This window comes from Papio anubis, chromosome 5, assembly GCF_008728515.1.
Source record: "Papio anubis isolate 15944 chromosome 5, Panubis1.0, whole genome shotgun sequence".
Taxonomy (NCBI): Eukaryota; Metazoa; Chordata; class Mammalia; order Primates; family Cercopithecidae; genus Papio; species Papio anubis.
Genome location: NC_044980.1, coordinates 142,640,402 through 142,658,278, shown reverse-complemented (window position 1 = coordinate 142,658,278; position 17,877 = coordinate 142,640,402). Strand labels below are relative to the sequence as shown.

Below are 17,877 nucleotides of genomic sequence, written 5' to 3'. Positions count from 1 at the left end.
GACTATTATCATCTTTGCTTCAATGTTAAATTATAAACTAAATTCTCCCCATAGTTGGCTTAGTCTATGCCCAGGAATCAGTAAGGGCAGTTAGCTTGTAAAGTTAGAAGCAAGATGGAATCTTGTGAGGTTAGATTTCTCTGTTATAATTTTTGCAGACAGTTCCATCTATTGAACAAATTTTTAATCAGCTGAGCATGGTGGTTCATGCCTGAAGTCCCAGCTAGGTGAGCAGCTGAGGTGGAAGGATTACTTGAGCCCAGGAGTTCAAGTTTATAGTGAGCTAGGATCATGCTCCTGCATTCCAGCCTGAGTGACAGAGTAAGGCCCTGTCTCAAAAAAAAAAAAAAAAAAAAAGAGAGAGAGAGAGAGAGAGAACACATAAAGAATTCCTATGAATCAATAAGAAGGAAACAGTATAGAAAAATGGGTAAAAGTAATTTTTTAAAATAAGTAAAAGACATGAACATTAATTTTGTAGAGAAATATGAAAGAAAACTATGATGAGATACCATTAGACCTCACCAGAAGTACTATCATTTAAAAGTCTGAAAATACTAAGTATTAACAGAGATGGAGAACAAAGGAAACTCTAATGGACCACTGATGGGAGTATAAATTGGTACAATCATTTTAGAAAACGGTTTGGCCTCATCTAGTAAAGTTGAAGATACAAACATCTTATGACCCAGTACTTCTACTCCTAGGAATATACCATGTAGCACTGAGAGCACATATACACCAATGTTGACATCAGCACTGTTTATATTATCCCCTAACTGGAAGGATAGGGGATGTCCACCAACAGTTGAATGGATAACTTGTACTACAGTAGTATAGGGAACACTGTAAGTCAATGAAATGAGTGAATTACAGCAACGTGACAAAGAAGACAGACAAAATAATATACATTGTATGGTTCCATCTAAATGAAGTTGAAAAACAGGCAAAATTAAACTAACAAGTACAGGAAAACATGCTTAGGAGATAAAACTCTACAAAAAAACAATAATGCAATTTAGCATAATTTCAGAATAATGGTTACCTCTGGGTTTAGGGAGAAGGTTATGATTGTGGGGGAAAGTCAAGGGCTTCCAAGGAGCTGACAATGCTGTTCTTGATGTCCATGTGGTTTTATAAATGTTCATTTTCTAATGATTGCTGAGGTTTTTTTTTTTTTTTTTTTTTTTATTTTTGAGACGGAGTCTCGCTCTGTCGCCCAGGCTGGAGTGCAGTGGCCGGATCTCAGCTCACTGCAAGCTCCGCCTCCCGGGTCTACGCCATTCTCCTGCCTCAGCCTCCTGAGTAGCTGGGACTACAGGTCCCAGCTAGTTTTTTTGTGTGTGTGTTTTTTTTAGTAGAGACGGGGTTTCACCGTGTTAGCCAGGCTGGTCTCGATCTCCTAACCTCGTGATCCGCCCGTCTTGGCCTCCCAAAGTGCTGGGATTACAGGCTTGAGCCACCGCGCCCGGCCAATTGCTGAGGTTTTAAATGCGTGTTTATGTGTGTGTTTTTTTCTCACAACAAACAAGCAAAAATAATAATACAAAAAATTATAGTATTGTGAGGGATAAGTATATAAAGCACTTAGCTTAGTGCTTAGTACATGGTAGGAATTCTCCATAGATGAATTTTTTCATTCCCTACATAGTTTTAGTAGCTTCTAACTTTATGAGGGAAGTGATGGTATTTGTTTCTGCTCAGCAGCAAATAACAATCTGTAGAATGAATGCTGTCTCTTTTCTCGGATAGTGAAACTTGGTGGGCAGTCAGTAAAATGTTATATTCGCCACCCTTTTCTCCATGTCTAGATTTGGACATTAAGATGGTTGGCCAACATTTTGGGTTTGGTCAGGTATAGTGAATGTAAGCAGTTGCTGAGAGCCACCTGAGAGCAGGGGGAGGGCAAAGGCCCAGATTTTAGTCTTCAGTCCAGCAATCCCTGCACTGAGAGTCACCATTTGTCTTTGGCCTTCACAGGAATCCACCTCCTGACCATTGGGCTTTAGTAAGCGGTCTTCCCACTTATGTTGCCCAGAATGGCCTGGTAAGTCATATAACTTTGAAGGGGGAGAGTTTGGGATCAGGTGGAAGAAAGAGTGGAAGGATTTTAGATCAAGAAGAGAGTGGAAAAGATGATGGCAAGTGTGGATCTCTAAAAGCCTGATTCTCTTGTTTCTCTCAATTCAGTTGGCAATTGGTCTAAATGAATGAACAGATAATTGACATTTGAGGAAATATCAAATACATAGATAAATAATCCTTAGGTAGAAAGGTGCATAGTCTTGGCCAGGCACAGTGACTCAGGCCTATAATCCCAGAACTTTGGGGGGCCAAGGCGGGTGGATCACCTGAGGTCAGGAGCTCGAGACCAGCCTGGCCAACATGACAAAACTCCATCTCTACTAAAAACAAAAGTGGCGAGGCGTGGTGCTGCGCCTGTAATCCCAGCACTTTGGGAGGCGAGTGCTGGGTGGACCACAAGGTCAGGGAGGAGTGAGACCATCCTGGCTAATATGGTGAAACCCATTATACTAAAAATGCAAAAAATTAGCCTGGTGTGGCAGGCTTTGTAGTCCCAGCTGGCAGAGGCTGAGGCAGGAGAATAGAAGCGTGAGCCTGGGAGGGAGCTTGCAGTGGGCGAGATCTTGCCACACTCTCAGCCTGGGCATTAAGCGGACTGTCAAAAATATATATATTTATATATATTTACCTATAAATATATATTTATATATTTATTTATATATTTATATATTTATTTATATTTATTTATATATTTATATATTTATATATATATTTATATATATTTATATATATATTTATATATATACCATATATATATATATATATATAAATTGCTGCCTGGGAGGCATGTGGCCCGAGAGCCTGTAATCCCTCGGGGAGGCTGAGGCAGGAGAATCACTCGAACCTGGGGAGGCAGAGGACTTGCAGTGAGCGAGAATCCCGCGCCATTACACTCCTTATGGGCAACAGAGAAAGACTCCATCTCAAAAAATAATAATAATAAATAAAATGAAATAAATATGTCTTAGGCAGGTGGGGTCATAAAAGGAGGCTCCAGGTGGAAGGAAGAACACGGGCAAACAACATGGGCATGGAGGCCTGGAGCAGTGTGCTGTATGTGGTTAAGTGTGGCTGGAGTATTAGATTTGAGACAGGAAGACAGCAAAAAATGAGGCTCAAGAGGGAGGAAGGGGTTAAATTACAGCAGGCCTTGGATGCCTTGTCTAAAAGGTGGACTTGTTTTTTTTTTTTTTGACAGTGTCTCACTCTGTTGCCCAGGCTGGAATGCAGTGGTTCACTGCAACCTCCGCCTCCTGGGCTCAAGCGATTGTCATGCCTCAGCCACCTGAATAGCTGTGATTACAGGCGTGTACCACCATGCCCAGCTAATTTTTGTATTTTTGGCAGAGAAGGGGTTTTACCATGTTAGCCAGGCTGGTTTTGAACACCTGGTTTCAAGTGATCCACCCACCTCAGCCTCCCAAAGTGCTGGGATTATAGGAGTGAACCACCATGCTCATCCTTAAAAGGTGGGATTTTAATCTACAGGCGACAGGTAGACAAGCAGGAGATTCACATAGTCGATTTTCATTTTAGAAAGATAACTCTGGCAGGGCATGGTGACTCATGTCTGTAATCCCAACACTTTGGGAGGCCGAGGCAGGAGGATCACTTGAGTCCAGGAGTTTGAGACCAGCTTGGGAACATACCAAGACTCCGTCTCTACAAAAAATTTAAAGATTAGCCAGGCGTGGTGGTGCACGCCCCCAGTCCCAGCTACTCAAGAGGCTGAGACAGGAGTATCCCTTGATCCCAGGAGTTCCAGGCTGCAGTGAGATCACACCACTGCATTCCAGCCTGGGCGATAGAGGGAGACCCTGTCTCTAAAAGAAAAAAATAAAAAGAAAGAAAGAAAAGAAAGATGACTCTAGCAGCTTCCTGGAAAATGGATCTGAAGGACTAGGACCGCAGGCAAAGTAACCAGAGCACATTCAAGTAAGAGGTGATGAGAATCTCAGCAAAGGCAGGTGGAATAAAGAACACTATCATTCTTGCTAACAGCCGCTGGGTGCTTACTGTGAGTCAGGCACCACCTAAATTTAATACCCACAACAACTGACAGAGGCAAGAACACAAGAAGGGGACAAGGGATCAGGTCCAATATTGAGAGGGTGAAGCTGGCAGGGCTTTGTGATTGGTTGTAGGCAGAGAGTGGGGAAGAGAGGAGTCAAGGCTAATTTCAGGCTTCTAGACTGGATGAATAGTGCTGTCATCACGCCTGGATGTAAAATGATGAAATCAGTTTCAGACAAGGTAAAACTGACATTTTTTAGAAGCAGATGTCCAGCAGGTAGATGAAGAGACAATTCTGATGCTGTGGAGAGAGAGGAGTGTTGGAAGCAGAGATTTGGAAGATATCAGGACCAGATGGTGTTTGAAATTATGAGTGTGGAGGAAGACACCTAGGGAGAGGGAGACAGGCAGTGGACCCAGGGTGCAATCATGGAGGGTGTCAGCATCTACAGAGTGGGTGGAGAAAGAGGAGCGTGTGATAGAGAAACGGAAGGTTCAGAGGTGTTTGGAGACCCAAGAGAGGGCAGTGTCATGGAAACCAAGAAAGTGGAAAGTTTCAACAGGGAGAGATGATGACATGCAGCAGAGTGAACTGGTAAGATAAGAACTGAAAACCCTCATTGGGTTTGGCACTGAAGAGGTTATTGGTGGCCCCAATGAAAATGGATTTGGTGGTGAGGTGGAAGCAGAACCAGCATGTGGTTTGCTGAGTAGTGGGTGGGTAACGAGAAGGTAAAGAATGCAAAAGAAAAGAGGAGAATGCCTGAGTGGTTGCTATGGGGACCATGATGGATGCAGGAAGGATTTCATTTTCAAGCATGAGAAAGACACCAGCATGCTCACAGACGGAGAGGAAAGAGGCCTCCAAGAGCTCTGCCATCAGGAGACAATGATGGCAACTGATAGAGTTGGTCAAAGGAGAGGTCAGAAGGCTGATGCAGTGAGCGGGCAGTCCTTGGACAGGAGCAGGTACAGCTCGCTCTCTGAGACCACAGACAGCCCACTCCTGTGTTGTCAGGAAGGGTCTCTGCGAGCCAAGGTGGTACGTTTGTGAGAATTAGTAGGCACCATTTCTCAAAGGATGATTAAAGGAAGGTCAAGGTCATGGTGCTGCAAGCAGATCACAGGCTGGATTTCAGCTCCCAGTTGCCCCTCAGCCTGATGCCCGTGTGCAGTTCACACATTACACAACCGTACACAGTGGCCTCACAGTGCTCTGTAAGTGTCATCTGATCCCTTACCAGTAGGATAAACTGGTCCGACTTTCAGGAGAGGAATCTAGCAATATAGAACCGGAGCTACAACACCTTTCATTTATCATTCTACTTTGGGATTTATAATCCAGGGAAAAACCCCTACCTGCCCAAACAAAACAGAACCCAAATGTAGCTGAGTCAAATATATTTAGAGTAGCATATTTTATTTTATTATTTTATTTTATTGAGACTGGGTCTCACTCTGTAGCCCAGGCTGGAGTGCAGTGGCATGATCTCGGCTCACTGCAACCTCCGCCTCCCAGGTTCAAGTGATTCTCCCACCTCAACCTCCAGAGTAGCTGGGACTACAGGCGCGCGCCACCACTGCTGGTTAATTTTTGTATTTTTAGTAGAGACAGGGTTTCACCACATTGGCTAGGCTGGTATTTATATTAACGTAAAGACCTTGGATACAACCCAAATAAACAAGAAAAGGGGAACAACAACATGGGATACCCTCCAGTTACTAGTAATGACAAGTTGTAGCCTTAACTTTTTCAAAGCTTAGAAATGATTCAAGAGTGGAGCAAATCATAAAAAGTAATGTTTATAAGGTGACTTTTCTGTCTAGTAGCCTCAGTTAATAATTCCAAACCGTCTCGACTATGTCTACCTGATGAAAAGAATGTGAATGCCTTGGGCAAGAACATGGTGTTCCTGAAGGTAGTATACAGTGCTTCGCTGGGTACTGTCTCAGGCCTAATCACACCTTCATTATTCCCCTTCACGGCTCTCAGATTTGCAACATCATGAATGCGCCTGCGGAGGACTTTTTTGCATTTCAGGTAAGTCATTTTTTATTTGCTGTCTTAGTCATATGATTTTTTTTTTCCTCCCCAAAGAGCATTAGAATACATTAGAATCCACCTACTCAGCTGGGAAGCAGCCTCAAAAAAGTGAAAATATGACAGGATAAAAGTCCTGTGCCAGTGGAAATGGGGACAGAGTTAACTGGGTAATTTCCAAGGTCCTATTCAGTTTTAACATTCGCACCCTTTGCTTTCTGGCCTCAGGATCTATTTTCCCCCCCACAAGATATACAAGATATACAATATATAATATACAAAAGCTCCAAAGTTTCAGGATCATATTCAGACATTAAAATTGTATTTCAATAAATATAATCAAAATGCTACTTTGCCAGGTGTTTTGTTGTTGTTGTTGTTTTCTTTTGTTTTTTTAGAGAGGGTCTCACCCTGTTGCCCAGGCTGGAGTGTAGTGGTGCAACCATAGCTCATTGCAGCCTCAACCTCGTGGGCTCAAGCAAAGCTCCTGCCTCAGCCTGCCAATTAGCTAGACTACAGGTGTGCACCACTGTGCCTGACTGGCCTCAGCACCTTTGCTTATGCTGTTGCCTATCATCTCCTGCTCAAATCCTGTTCTACCATCTCCTGTTGAAATCCTCTCTGCCCTTCAATGACAACCTCAAACTATTAAGTTTTATTATGATTCCTCTGGCTGAATATCATTTCTCTCTCCTTGAAATTTTTATGGAATATTGTTTAATATTCCTTTTGTTTTTGTTTTTTTTTTGAGACAGAGTCTCGCTCTGTTACTCAGGCTGCAGTTCAATGGCGCCATCTTGGTTCACTGCAACCTCCACCTCCTGGGTTCAAGCAATTCTCCTGCTTCAGCCTCCCAAGTAGCTGAGATTACAGGTGCCCACCAGCACGCCCGGCTAATTTTTTGTATTTTTCGTAGAGACAGGGTCTCACCATGTTGACCAAATTGGTCTCAAACTCCTGACCGCAGGTGATCCACCCACCTCGGCCTCCCAAAGTGCTGGGATTACAGGCATGAGCTACTGCACCTGAACTTCCATTTGATTTTGTCTTTTTTTTTTTTTTTGTAAACAAATGTTTCATGGAAGATATCTTCTGCGAAGGCACTGGCAAAATATTAACACTTGCTACAGTGGTGCGCCAGACAGGGGTAGTCTTTGTCTCCATGAAGCTCATGATTGCATGGGGAAAGAGACACCGAGCGGTGATTAGGAGAAGGGCAGTGGGGAGAGGAGGGGCACTGCAGGAGATTCTGACTTAATCTGGGAGGAATCAAGACATATGTCCCCAAAACTTATGTTTGGGCAGTAGAGAGAGGAGAGAAGATTGTAGGAAAGAGATGGCTTATTGGAAGGAACTAGAATAAGTCAACAAATCTGAGTGAGAAATTGAGGGGGAGACTGGCAGGAGAAGATTCTAGAGAGGTGGACAGAGGCCAGATCCCACAGGACCTGGAAAGGCACACCAAGGAACTTGTGTCTCTTATGTATTTTCCTTATGTCATCTTTTATTATCCTTGCCTCTGTGTTAGACTAATTCCTCTTAGTGAAATGTGACTTCCTTTAGTCAAGATTGGGTCTTATTATTCTTGATATCCTCAGCTCTAGGAGCCCTGTCAATATTGATTTGGTTTAGCATGCTAGGCTAAACAAATAAAAGAAAAACAAATCATTATCAATCAGGAAATAATTCAGAAGGAAATAAAAATGACTCAGAAAAGTCAGAATTATTTTTTTCTCCTTCAAGAACATTATGAAAAAGCTTAGAGAGAAAATAGTTCCAAAGTTAAAATCGCACTTCATGTGTTGTGATTTTGACCACATCAATGCGACAAGCCAAAGACTTGCTGAGAGTTGCTAACCTGACCACAACCACAGCAGAACATGGTATTTACTCAAGCCATCCACTTGATTGCAGTTTAACTACACTAGTGAAGCAAATTTAATCTTGTTTTTAGATTCTGGTTTTCCTCCTGCAACTCATCCTCCACAAAGTAGTCTGAATAATGTTGTTTTTTGCTTTTGTTTGTTTGCTTGTTTTTGTTTTTGTTTTTTTGAGACGGAGTTTCACTCTTATTGCCCAGGCCGGAGTGCAGTGGCACGATCTCAGCTCACTGCAACCTCTGCCTCCTGGGTTCAAGTGATTCTCCCATCTCAGCCTCCCGAGTAGCTGGGATTAGAGGAGCGTGCCACCATATCCGGCTAATTGGCTAATTTTTGTATTTTTAGTAGAGATAGGGTTTTACCATGTTCTCCAGGCTGGTCTCAAACTCCTAACATTAAGTGATCTGCCTGCCTTGACTTCCCAAAGTGCTGGGATTATAGGTGTGAGCGCCATGCCTGGCCTCACCAAAGGCATCTTATAATTGATCAAGAACTTCATTTGTTCAGTGAGGCACATATTCTTTCCATTCTATAGATGAGAAAATTGAGGCCCCAGGAGAGAAAATGAAGTGCTAAAAGTAACATAGGAAGTCAGGGCAAGAGGCAAAATGTGCAGGTTATATCTAGGTTGTTAATTCAAAGTTACAAGAATCATAGCATTGCCCTTTTATGCCAGTCCCCTGCCACTACCTCCCATATCTGAAGGAGAAACACTACCTCTCTGGGCTGTTCTGCACATCAGTACGTCCCCGTAACATACTGCCTGACACACACTGGCCCTGACATCTGAGGGGTGAACACATCAGTACATCCCCGTAACATACTGCCTGACACACACTGGCCCTGACATCTGAGGGGTGAACACATCAGTACGTCCCCGTAACATACTGCCTGATACACACTGGCCCTGACATCCGAGGGGTGAACACATCAGTACATCCCCATAACATACTGCCTGACACACACTGGCCCTGACATCTGAGGGGTGAACACATCAGTACGTCCCCGTAACATACTGCCTGACACACACAGGCCCTGACATCCGAGGGGTGAACACATCAGTACGTCCCTGTAACATACTGCCTGATACACACTGGCCCTGACATCTGAGGGGTGAGCACAAAATGGCTACTTGACTTAAGGAATTCCAACCAGATGGGTTATTTCTCGTGGTAGTTGTTGGTAATTAAACTCATGCAAAATCCAGCGAACTCCATCGTCTTGCCACCTCCTCTCAGCCAATCAGGGTCATGATGTCGTGTGAAATCTATCATCATTGCCTCTGTGGCCTGGAACATGAGGAAATCTAATCTATCCCTTCTCTTGTAGAAAGAGCCTCTGGATGAGTCTGGATGGATGATTAAAAATGTGCTTTCAATGCCGATTGTGAACAAGAAGGAAGAAATTGTTGGAGTGGCCACATTTTACAATCGTAAAGATGGGAAGCCCTTTGATGAAATGGATGAGACGCTCATGGAGGTATGGCTTGCTAGGAGGCCTTTTGCTGCTGGGATTCAGAGTCAGCTTGCTGGGGGAGGCTGGAGGGGGCTGGATGTCACTGGTCTATCACATGGGGCAGCATGGTTGCTATAATCCTGATTCAGCCTCATCACCCACTTTCTTCACTCTCACTTCTGTACTGCACTGATGTGCTGTCCGAGAAATCCACATTTCCTTTTTAAAAAATTTAATCAAGCTGGGCATGGTGGCTCATGCCTGTAATCCCAGCACTTTGGGAGGTTGAGGCAGATGAATCACTTGAGCCCAGGAATTCAAGACCAGCCTGGCCAACAGGGCAATATCCTATTTCTACAAAAAGTTAAAAAAAGATTAGCCAGGCATGGTAGTGCATACCTGTGGTCCTAGTTACGCAGGAGACTGAAGCAAGAGGATCACTTGAGCCCAAGAGGTTAAAGCTGCAGTGAGCCGTGATTGTGCCATTGCACTCCATCCTGGGTGACAGAGCAAGACCCTGTCTCAAAAAAAAAAAAAAAAAAAAAATTAACAAACTTTACTTTTTAGAGTAGTTTTAGGTTCTTACCAAAATTGAGCAAAAAGTACAGAGTTCCTGTATATCCTCTATCCCCACATATGCAAAAACACATTCTCTCTTTGTGAAGTTATTACGCATAAGAATGGTGCTTTATGTATGTTAGTGCTTTGCTTACATTGTGGTCACATCCATTCCTTTATCTTAGCCTTATAAGAACTCTGCAAGGTGGGCAGCACACAGCTTATCAAACCCACTTTATAGCTGAGAAAACAGAGGCCTAGAGACTCTTGCTATGAGTTTTAGAGGCGAGATTAAACTTAGGTGTTCTGTCTCTGATTCCTCCTTTCTTTCTTTTTCAGTCTTTGGCTCAATTTCTGGGCTGGTCTGTCTTAAATCCTGACACCTATGAGTCCATGAATAAACTTGAAAATAGGAAGGATATTTTCCAGGACATAGTAAAATACCATGTGAAGTGTGACAATGAAGAAATTCAGAAAATCTTGGTGTGTAATGTTCTTTACTTGTTTCTACTCTAATACAGACTGCGTCTCAGAGATGTGGCCAGATTAAGGCAAAACTTGCAACTCCATCAGAGCATAGCCTGGGCGTGGGTTTGTGCACGGTTGTATCCTTCCTGCCTAGCACAGGGATGCAGCAGCCCTCAACATTTAATGAATGAATACATGAATGAATGAATGAATGAATGAATGAATGAATGAATGAATGGATGGATGAATGAGTGCATGAGCAGATGAGTGCATGAGCAGATGAGTGCCTGAGAGTGGTACATAATGACTGCACTGTGTGACCTGGGGACAGCTATTCCTTGCAGAAACACCTCATTCTTGGGGTCAGATGTTGGTTTGACAGCTCTAGAAACTCCATTTTTTTACTGTGCTCAGGAATGAGGTGGTACTGGAGACAGAGTCAACCAGCCATAGCCCCTACTCTGAGAGGAAGCTTTATCTGGAAGACCAGTGGACAATTACCAGTTTCTCAGAGCCTCCCTCCTGTGGGGTCAGCTCACTTAAAAGATCCTATTAAGCTGGGTGCAGTGGCTTACACCTATAATCTCAGCACTTTGGGAGGCCAAAGTGGTCAGATTGCTTGAGCCCAGGAGTTTGAGACCAGCCTGGGCAACATGGTGAGACACTGTCTCTACCAAAAAAAAAAAAACCCACAAAAATTAGTCAGGCATGGTGGTGCGTGCCTGTAGTCCCAGCTACTCAGGAGGCTGAGGTGGGAGGATCACCTGAGCCCATGGAGGTTGAAGGCTGCAGTGAGCCGTGATTGCCCCACCGCACTTCAGCCTGGCTGACAGAGTGAGATCAGAAAAAAAAGACAAAAAGAAAAAAGAAAGACAGGCTAATGTTTTTAGAGGGCATTTCTTAAGCTGGGAAGATACCACAACAAATTTGATCATTTCATTTCAATAACTGGTAAATTCAGAGGAGAAAACATCCAGTCTGAATAAATTGCCTCATGATTTGCTTGACTCAGTCCGCAGTTTCAGCCAAAGAATGGGTATGTGCAACCTATTGGGCACAACCTCAGTGAACCAGTTACAAATTGACAGATTTTGCTCTGAGTCAAGAAGTCAGGAGCAAGTAACGGGGGTCCAGTTCCCCCTCCTCTGGCACATGGGGACATAGGCCCAGAGAGAGAAGGAACTTGCCTCAAGTTACACAGTAAGTGAGAGGAAGAACCAGGACTATGGCCAAGGCCTCCTTACTCCCTGTCAGTAATAATAACAATAAAACTATCAACAACAACATTAATTTATGTTAGTGCTTACTATGCACCAAGCACTGTGCTAAGTGTTTTATATGGATTATTTAATTTTACATATGTTACTTAAGAATGACTTTGCACAATTGAATTTTAATTCACCAGTTACGTATGTTTATTATCCTCAATTTACAGATGAGGAAACTGCAGATCAGAAGCATTAATAACACTGCTAGTAAGAGGTAGAGCTCGAATTTGAATGCACGTCTGTATGGCTCTAAAGTCCAGGACCTTGTGCATCAATGAATGTTAAGTGGAATCCTCTTTGCGCTGGTGGTTCTGTTGCAAGGACTTTGGAGGAAGGAGATAAATGGGAATGGAAACGCGGAGGCATGTTGTAACCTATTTTTTTTCCCCTGCGATTTTGGGTCCTGGCAGAAAACCAGAGAGGTGTATGGGAAGGAGCCATGGGAATGTGAGGAAGAGGAGCTGGCTGAGATCCTGGTGAGCTGAACCGGGGCAGCACAAGACCTGATGCATAACAAGTGCAAGGTGCTCCTGAGCATGCAGGGGTGTCTCTTTGCAAAGCCTGTTCCCCATCACTCTATTCTGATCCTTCCAGCAGACCCAGGATAGGGACAGGGCTGGACAGGAGGTGGGCACCAAGAAACACTTCATGTTTCCTCATCGCTTGACTCTATTCCTTATACAGCAAGCAGAACTGCCAGATGCAGAGAAATATGAAATTAATAAATTTCACTTCAGTGACTTGCCCCTAACAGAACTGGAGCTGGTGAAATGTGGAATACAGATGTATTATGAGCTCAAAGTGGTGGATAAATTTCACATTCCACAAGAGGTGAGGTCAAAACAAACATCTTCGATTTCCCTTTTTTATTTTCTTACTTGCTTGCTTTAAAAAACAAAACAAAACAAACTCAATCTGTAAACTACCTTAAAAAGAATCTACCCTCAGCATTTAGGATTTATAGAATTAGTCATGTTGCACAGATGAGTCATTTATAAGAAAAGAGACGTGCTGTTCTCTGTGTCCTGTGAAGTGTGATGTTTTGGGTGCATTGGTTTCTTGCAGTGGGTTCTGAGATACTAAGCTCTGAAGGCTGAGAATAGACGTGCTGCAAAAAATGGGTCCTATAGTTAAATGAGGGCAGAAAATGTGGGCTAAACCAATTTAAACAGGGCTCATTCCCTGCAGGATTCCTTACTAAGCTTTGCTGTGAGTCTAGGGACATGGGGGACTAGAGAGAAGGTGTGTATGGAAGGCAGTGGGATATGGTGTGCAGAATTTCCTGAACTCGTATGATTTTGATTAAAGCAGTGGTTCTCAAAGTGTTGCCCCAGACCACGTCCACATCACCTAAGAACTTACCAGAAATTCACAGTCTTCTCTTTCTTTCTCTCTCTCTCCGTCTCTTCCCTCTCCTCTCTCTCTCTCTCTCACACACACACAGACACACACACACACTCCCAGCTCTGATAAATCAGAAGCTGTGTTAACAAGTCCTCCAAGTGAGTCTAATGCACACGCAAGTTTGAGAATCAGTGGATAAAAGAGTCCTTTTGTTTTTTTTCCCCTGTAGAGCCCCTGTTAGCTTCTCCAAGGACAGTTGCTCTCCAGGGCACAGTTTGGAAATCACTGATGAAGCTCAGTCAGAGGAATGACGCATGCTCAGCTCGTTTCCTAACAACAAAACAACAACATCTTCTTAGTGTTGAGCAGTTTGCAAAGTACTTTCACAGCATAATTGCATTTATTACAAGTTCTCACCTCCTGGTCCAATGATGGGGTTGGAGGACCTTGAGCCTCAAAAGAGAGGGCCATGGGCTATGCTTTCTTCATGTTTTTGTTATTCCAACCCTCATGAGACCATTTCAGGTGTGTCCTGCCTCACTGATGTGCATGTGTTCACAGGCCCTGGTGCGGTTCATGTATTCCCTGAGTAAGGGCTACCGCAAGATCACCTACCACAACTGGCGGCACGGTTTCAACGTGGGACAGACCATGTTCTCCCTGCTGGTGGTATGGTGGGGCTGGTGGGGCTGGTAGGGTGGGCTTGCATCACACTAGACAATCTCATGCAGACTTTACATGGTAGCAATAGCATTGTTCTTCTTTCTCTATTTGTTGTCTTTTAAGAATGACATGAGGCCGGGCGCGGTGGCTCAAGCCTGTAATCCCAGCACTTTGGGAGGCCGAGATGGGCGGATCACGAGGTCAGGAGATCGAGACCATCCTGGCGAACACCGTGAAACCCCATCTCTACTAAAAAATACAAAAAACTAGCCGGGCGAGGTGGCGGGCACCTGTAGTCCCAGCTACTCGGGAGGCTGAGGCAGGAGAATGGCGTGAACCCGGGAGGCGGAGCTTGCAGTGAGCTGAGATCCAGCCACTGCACTCCAGCCCAGGCGACAGAGCGAGACTCCGTCTCAAAAAAAAAAGAATGACATGAAAGCAGTACAAGTTTAGTGTAAAAGGATTCCAAGAATAGAGATGCATATAAAACAAAAAGTGAAAGAAAGCTGCAAGCTACCCCCAACCTCAGTCTGTTTATTTGGGGGTAACCATGTCACAGGTATAAAAATAGTTCAACAGGGCCGGGTGTGGTGGCTCACGCCTGTAATCCCAGCACTTTGGGAGGCCGAGGCTGGTGGATCACGAGGTCAGGAGTTCAAGACCAGCCTGGCCAAGATGGTGAAACTCCATCTCTACTAAAAATACAAAAATTAGCCAGGCATGGTGGCAGGCGCCTATAATCCCAGCTACTTGGGAGGCTGAGGCAGGAGAATCACTTGAACCCGGGAGGCAGAGGTTGCAGTGAGCTAAGATCATGTCACTGCACTCCAGCCTGGCAATAGAGTGAGACTCTGTCTCAAAAAAAAAAAAAAAAAAAAAAAAAAAAAAAAAAATCAACAGTTCAATTGGTCATTGGTTATAGTCTTTGTTTGGGGCATAATGACAATTAGGAACATATTTCATTTTTCAATGGCCTCATATAAAGAGGTATCCATTTCTGTAGTTAGCCTGGCAGTGCAAGTCATAGTAATCTGGAAATCCACTTAAAAAAATAAAGATTAGAAAACCTTGGAATAGAAAAGTTTGCCATTCACCATTCAAGATGCCTGCAAACCACCTGTTAGCTGCTCCCATAAACACAACGTGTGTTCTTTTCCCCAGAGAAATTTTCTGAAATTTCTTTAAATTGTGGCAGTGTTTAGAGAAACAGCAGTATCAGCCACCTTTTAAATTAAGCTTTCTGTAGTATTAAAATCAGAGAAAAGATAAGTACAACATTCGGTTTTGTTCAGCCCCATATGCAAGCCCCAACAAGGACAAAGAGGAGGTCTAAAGCTGCATCATGTTCCTTTAGGTATTTCCATGAATCTTCTCATCCACTTTTTAGAGAGTTGCTTCTACCTGTCTGAACCCTGGGAGGCCTGATTGACTATAAAATCGAAGATTTCCCTCTAATGTATAATTAGCTTTAAATTCCCTATTACTGGTACTTACTGGTACCTCTCTACCAGCAAGAGTGAGCCCCCAGGAGCACCACTGGAAACTTTCCTCATAGACGCTAACTTATCTTCATCTATTTTGAGGTCGGTAGTAATTCTGGTTATCGATTGCTTTGGCCTCTGATTGCGCGAGTTATTATGGGAACTTTCAGGGAAAGCTATTTGGGAGCAGGAGTGAGCCTGGCCAAATAATAAGTTCTGAACCATCAGGGAGACAGAACAGAGTAAACCAAACCCAATATAAGCCCTTGGGGACTGGAAAAGAGGCCACCTAGTGGTGCTTGAACAGAGTTCAGTTAAGTTTGTCCACTCATAAGTCTGCATAGCTCCTGAACAGGGTCCAGTGGTACACTTACTTTTTTGTGGTCCCTTCATAGCATCCTGTAAGGTTGCCTCCCAAGTGACTGTGATGTGGTGGTGCATGCCACCAGGCCAAGCTAACTTTTTGTACTTTTAATAGAGACGATATTTCACCATGTTGCCCAGGCTGGTCTCGAACTCCTGACCTGAAGTGATCCACCTGCCTCAACCTTCCAGAGTGCTGGGATTACAGGCATCAGCCACCGCACCCAGCCCAAAATAAGATCATTTAGCCCAGTGTGGTGGCATGCACCAGTAGTCCCAGCTACTCGGGAGGCTGAGGTGGGAGGATCGCTTGAGCCCAGGAGGTCCAAACTGCAGTGAGTTGTGATTGCACCACTGCACTCTAGCCTGGGTGACAGAGCGAGACTCTGTCTCAAAAAAAAAAAAATAAATAAAAATAAAAATAAATAAGTAATAAATAAATAAAAATATAGAAAGTTAAATACTTATAGAAAGATCTTAGCTCTTTTAATAAAGAAAACTCAGTTTTCTTAAGTGATCAAAAACCTAATAACGACAACCTGGAGTACAGGAAATCAATTTGGCAAAGCACAGAATCTTTGTTTCCTAGGCCAATTACCTAAAATATAAATTTCCTATTAAGAGCAGACCAATACTCAAAGAAAATTTGTTGTTTTAAAAGAGAGGTCCAAGTTCTAGTTTTGCATCAGTGTACTGTTGACATTAATGTTCAAGACAGCATTAATTTCAAAATTTTAGAAAAACTTACAAATAATTTTCTTCCAATCTTAGCTTAATCACACATACAATTACTTTCACAAGATTTATCCTCCACAAGCCTTCTACAACTTTCTTCTCCATTCAGCTTTTGTCGTGTAGTTTTTCCTCCTCTCATTTTGGAGCAACCAGTTATCCTACTTTAGGACAAAAAAATTTTTTTCCCTTTAACAAAATAAAACATCCTCATATCTTATAGCTTTTTCTTACCAAAAGTACTTTTTGCCCTCTTATATAATTGCTTATAGAATTGTTTCCATTGTTTTATTAATAATATATTATTAGTTATTACTATATTATAAAGAACATATTGTGTTAAGAATTCTAAATAATAAAGAAATAGATATTAATATATGTTAATATAGCCTTATATTAATTAGAATTCTTAACCCTTAGTGACCTTAATTTCTAGTGAACACTAGGAAGCAAGCAAAAATTGTGAACTGTCTGTCATGCCAGCAATCTGTAGATCAATAGTCTGTGAATAGTAATTTCTGGGAGCATGTACTTTCCCATAGTACAATCTGTCACTGTGGCACAGAACATGTTTAGTAACAGTCTCAAATATTTTTAGTCTCTTGGTAATAAGAAATTGTAGAGGAGTCTACATTTAATCTCTATCCTCTTAGAATTTTTTTTCTTTTGAGACATAGTCTTGCTCTGTCACACAGGCTGGAGTGCAATGCTGAGAACACACGACTCACTGCAGCCTCGGCCTCCTGGGCTCAAGCGATCCTCCCACCTCAGCCTCCCAAATGTTAGGTTTTGAAGGGAAGGCGAGGGTTAAAGAAAGACACACACACACAGAAAGAGGGTGGCTCAACAGCAAATGCAGGCTTTACGCCCAGCATAAAACCTACAGAAGCGGGAACCGGCCTAATGCCAGAGCCCACCGCTGCTTACAGGCTGGGGGTACTTATAGGTATGGGCGGGAGGGGTCTGGGCAGTTTGGCTTGTTGCCTGGCAGGCTATTGATAAGATGTTCTCATGATGAGGTGGTTTTGCCCTTGGCCTGGTGGGATGCCATTGTGGTGTTTCTTGGACTTTTGCCCAGCAAGATATGATAGGAATGTTTCTTTAGTTGAGCCTTTGTCTGCCTTGTGGTCAGGTGGTTAGGAAGGATGTTTCTCCCGACCCAAACCCCCGTGAAATGTTTCACTTTGACCAAGGTCTGCAAAATAATGGGGAGCTTACAAAATGACGCAGTTGGGCCTAACACCAAGTAGCTGAGACCACAGGTGCGTGCCACCATGCCCAGCTAAATTTTTAGTTTTGTAGAGACAGGGTCTGGCTATGCTGTCTAGGCTGATCTTGAATTCTTAGGCTCACATGGTCCTCCTACCTCAGCCTCCCAAAGTGCTGCCATGTGTGACCTGCCATGCCTGGCCCTATCTTATTTTTTGTTTCTTTCATCTTGACTATTCTATGCACCTCATATAAGTGAAATCATACAGTATTCGTCCTTTTGTGTCTGGCGTATTTCACTTAGCATAATGTTTTTA

General features: G+C 43.3%; 1 protein-coding gene across 2 annotated transcripts in view; it reads left to right on the top strand.

Annotated features, from left to right (window-relative positions):
• PDE6A (phosphodiesterase 6A) overlaps positions 1 to 17,877 on the top strand; it is an 85,326-nt gene that overhangs the window by 39,123 nt on the left and 28,326 nt on the right. Inside the window, exons 7-13 of one of the 2 annotated variants that reach the window (XM_003900350.4) lie at positions 1,981 to 2,047; positions 6,092 to 6,139; positions 9,349 to 9,498; positions 10,372 to 10,515; positions 12,179 to 12,244; positions 12,453 to 12,599; positions 13,674 to 13,781. In XM_003900350.4, the coding sequence (XP_003900399.3) occupies positions 1,981 to 2,047; positions 6,092 to 6,139; positions 9,349 to 9,498; positions 10,372 to 10,515; positions 12,179 to 12,244; positions 12,453 to 12,599; positions 13,674 to 13,781 (730 nt within the window). Of the gene's footprint in view, positions 1 to 1,980; positions 2,048 to 4,630; positions 4,694 to 6,091; positions 6,140 to 9,348; positions 9,499 to 10,371; positions 10,516 to 12,178; positions 12,245 to 12,452; positions 12,600 to 13,673; positions 13,782 to 17,877 lie in introns of those variants that run through there. The other variant, XR_004183856.1, reaches the window with a different exon arrangement.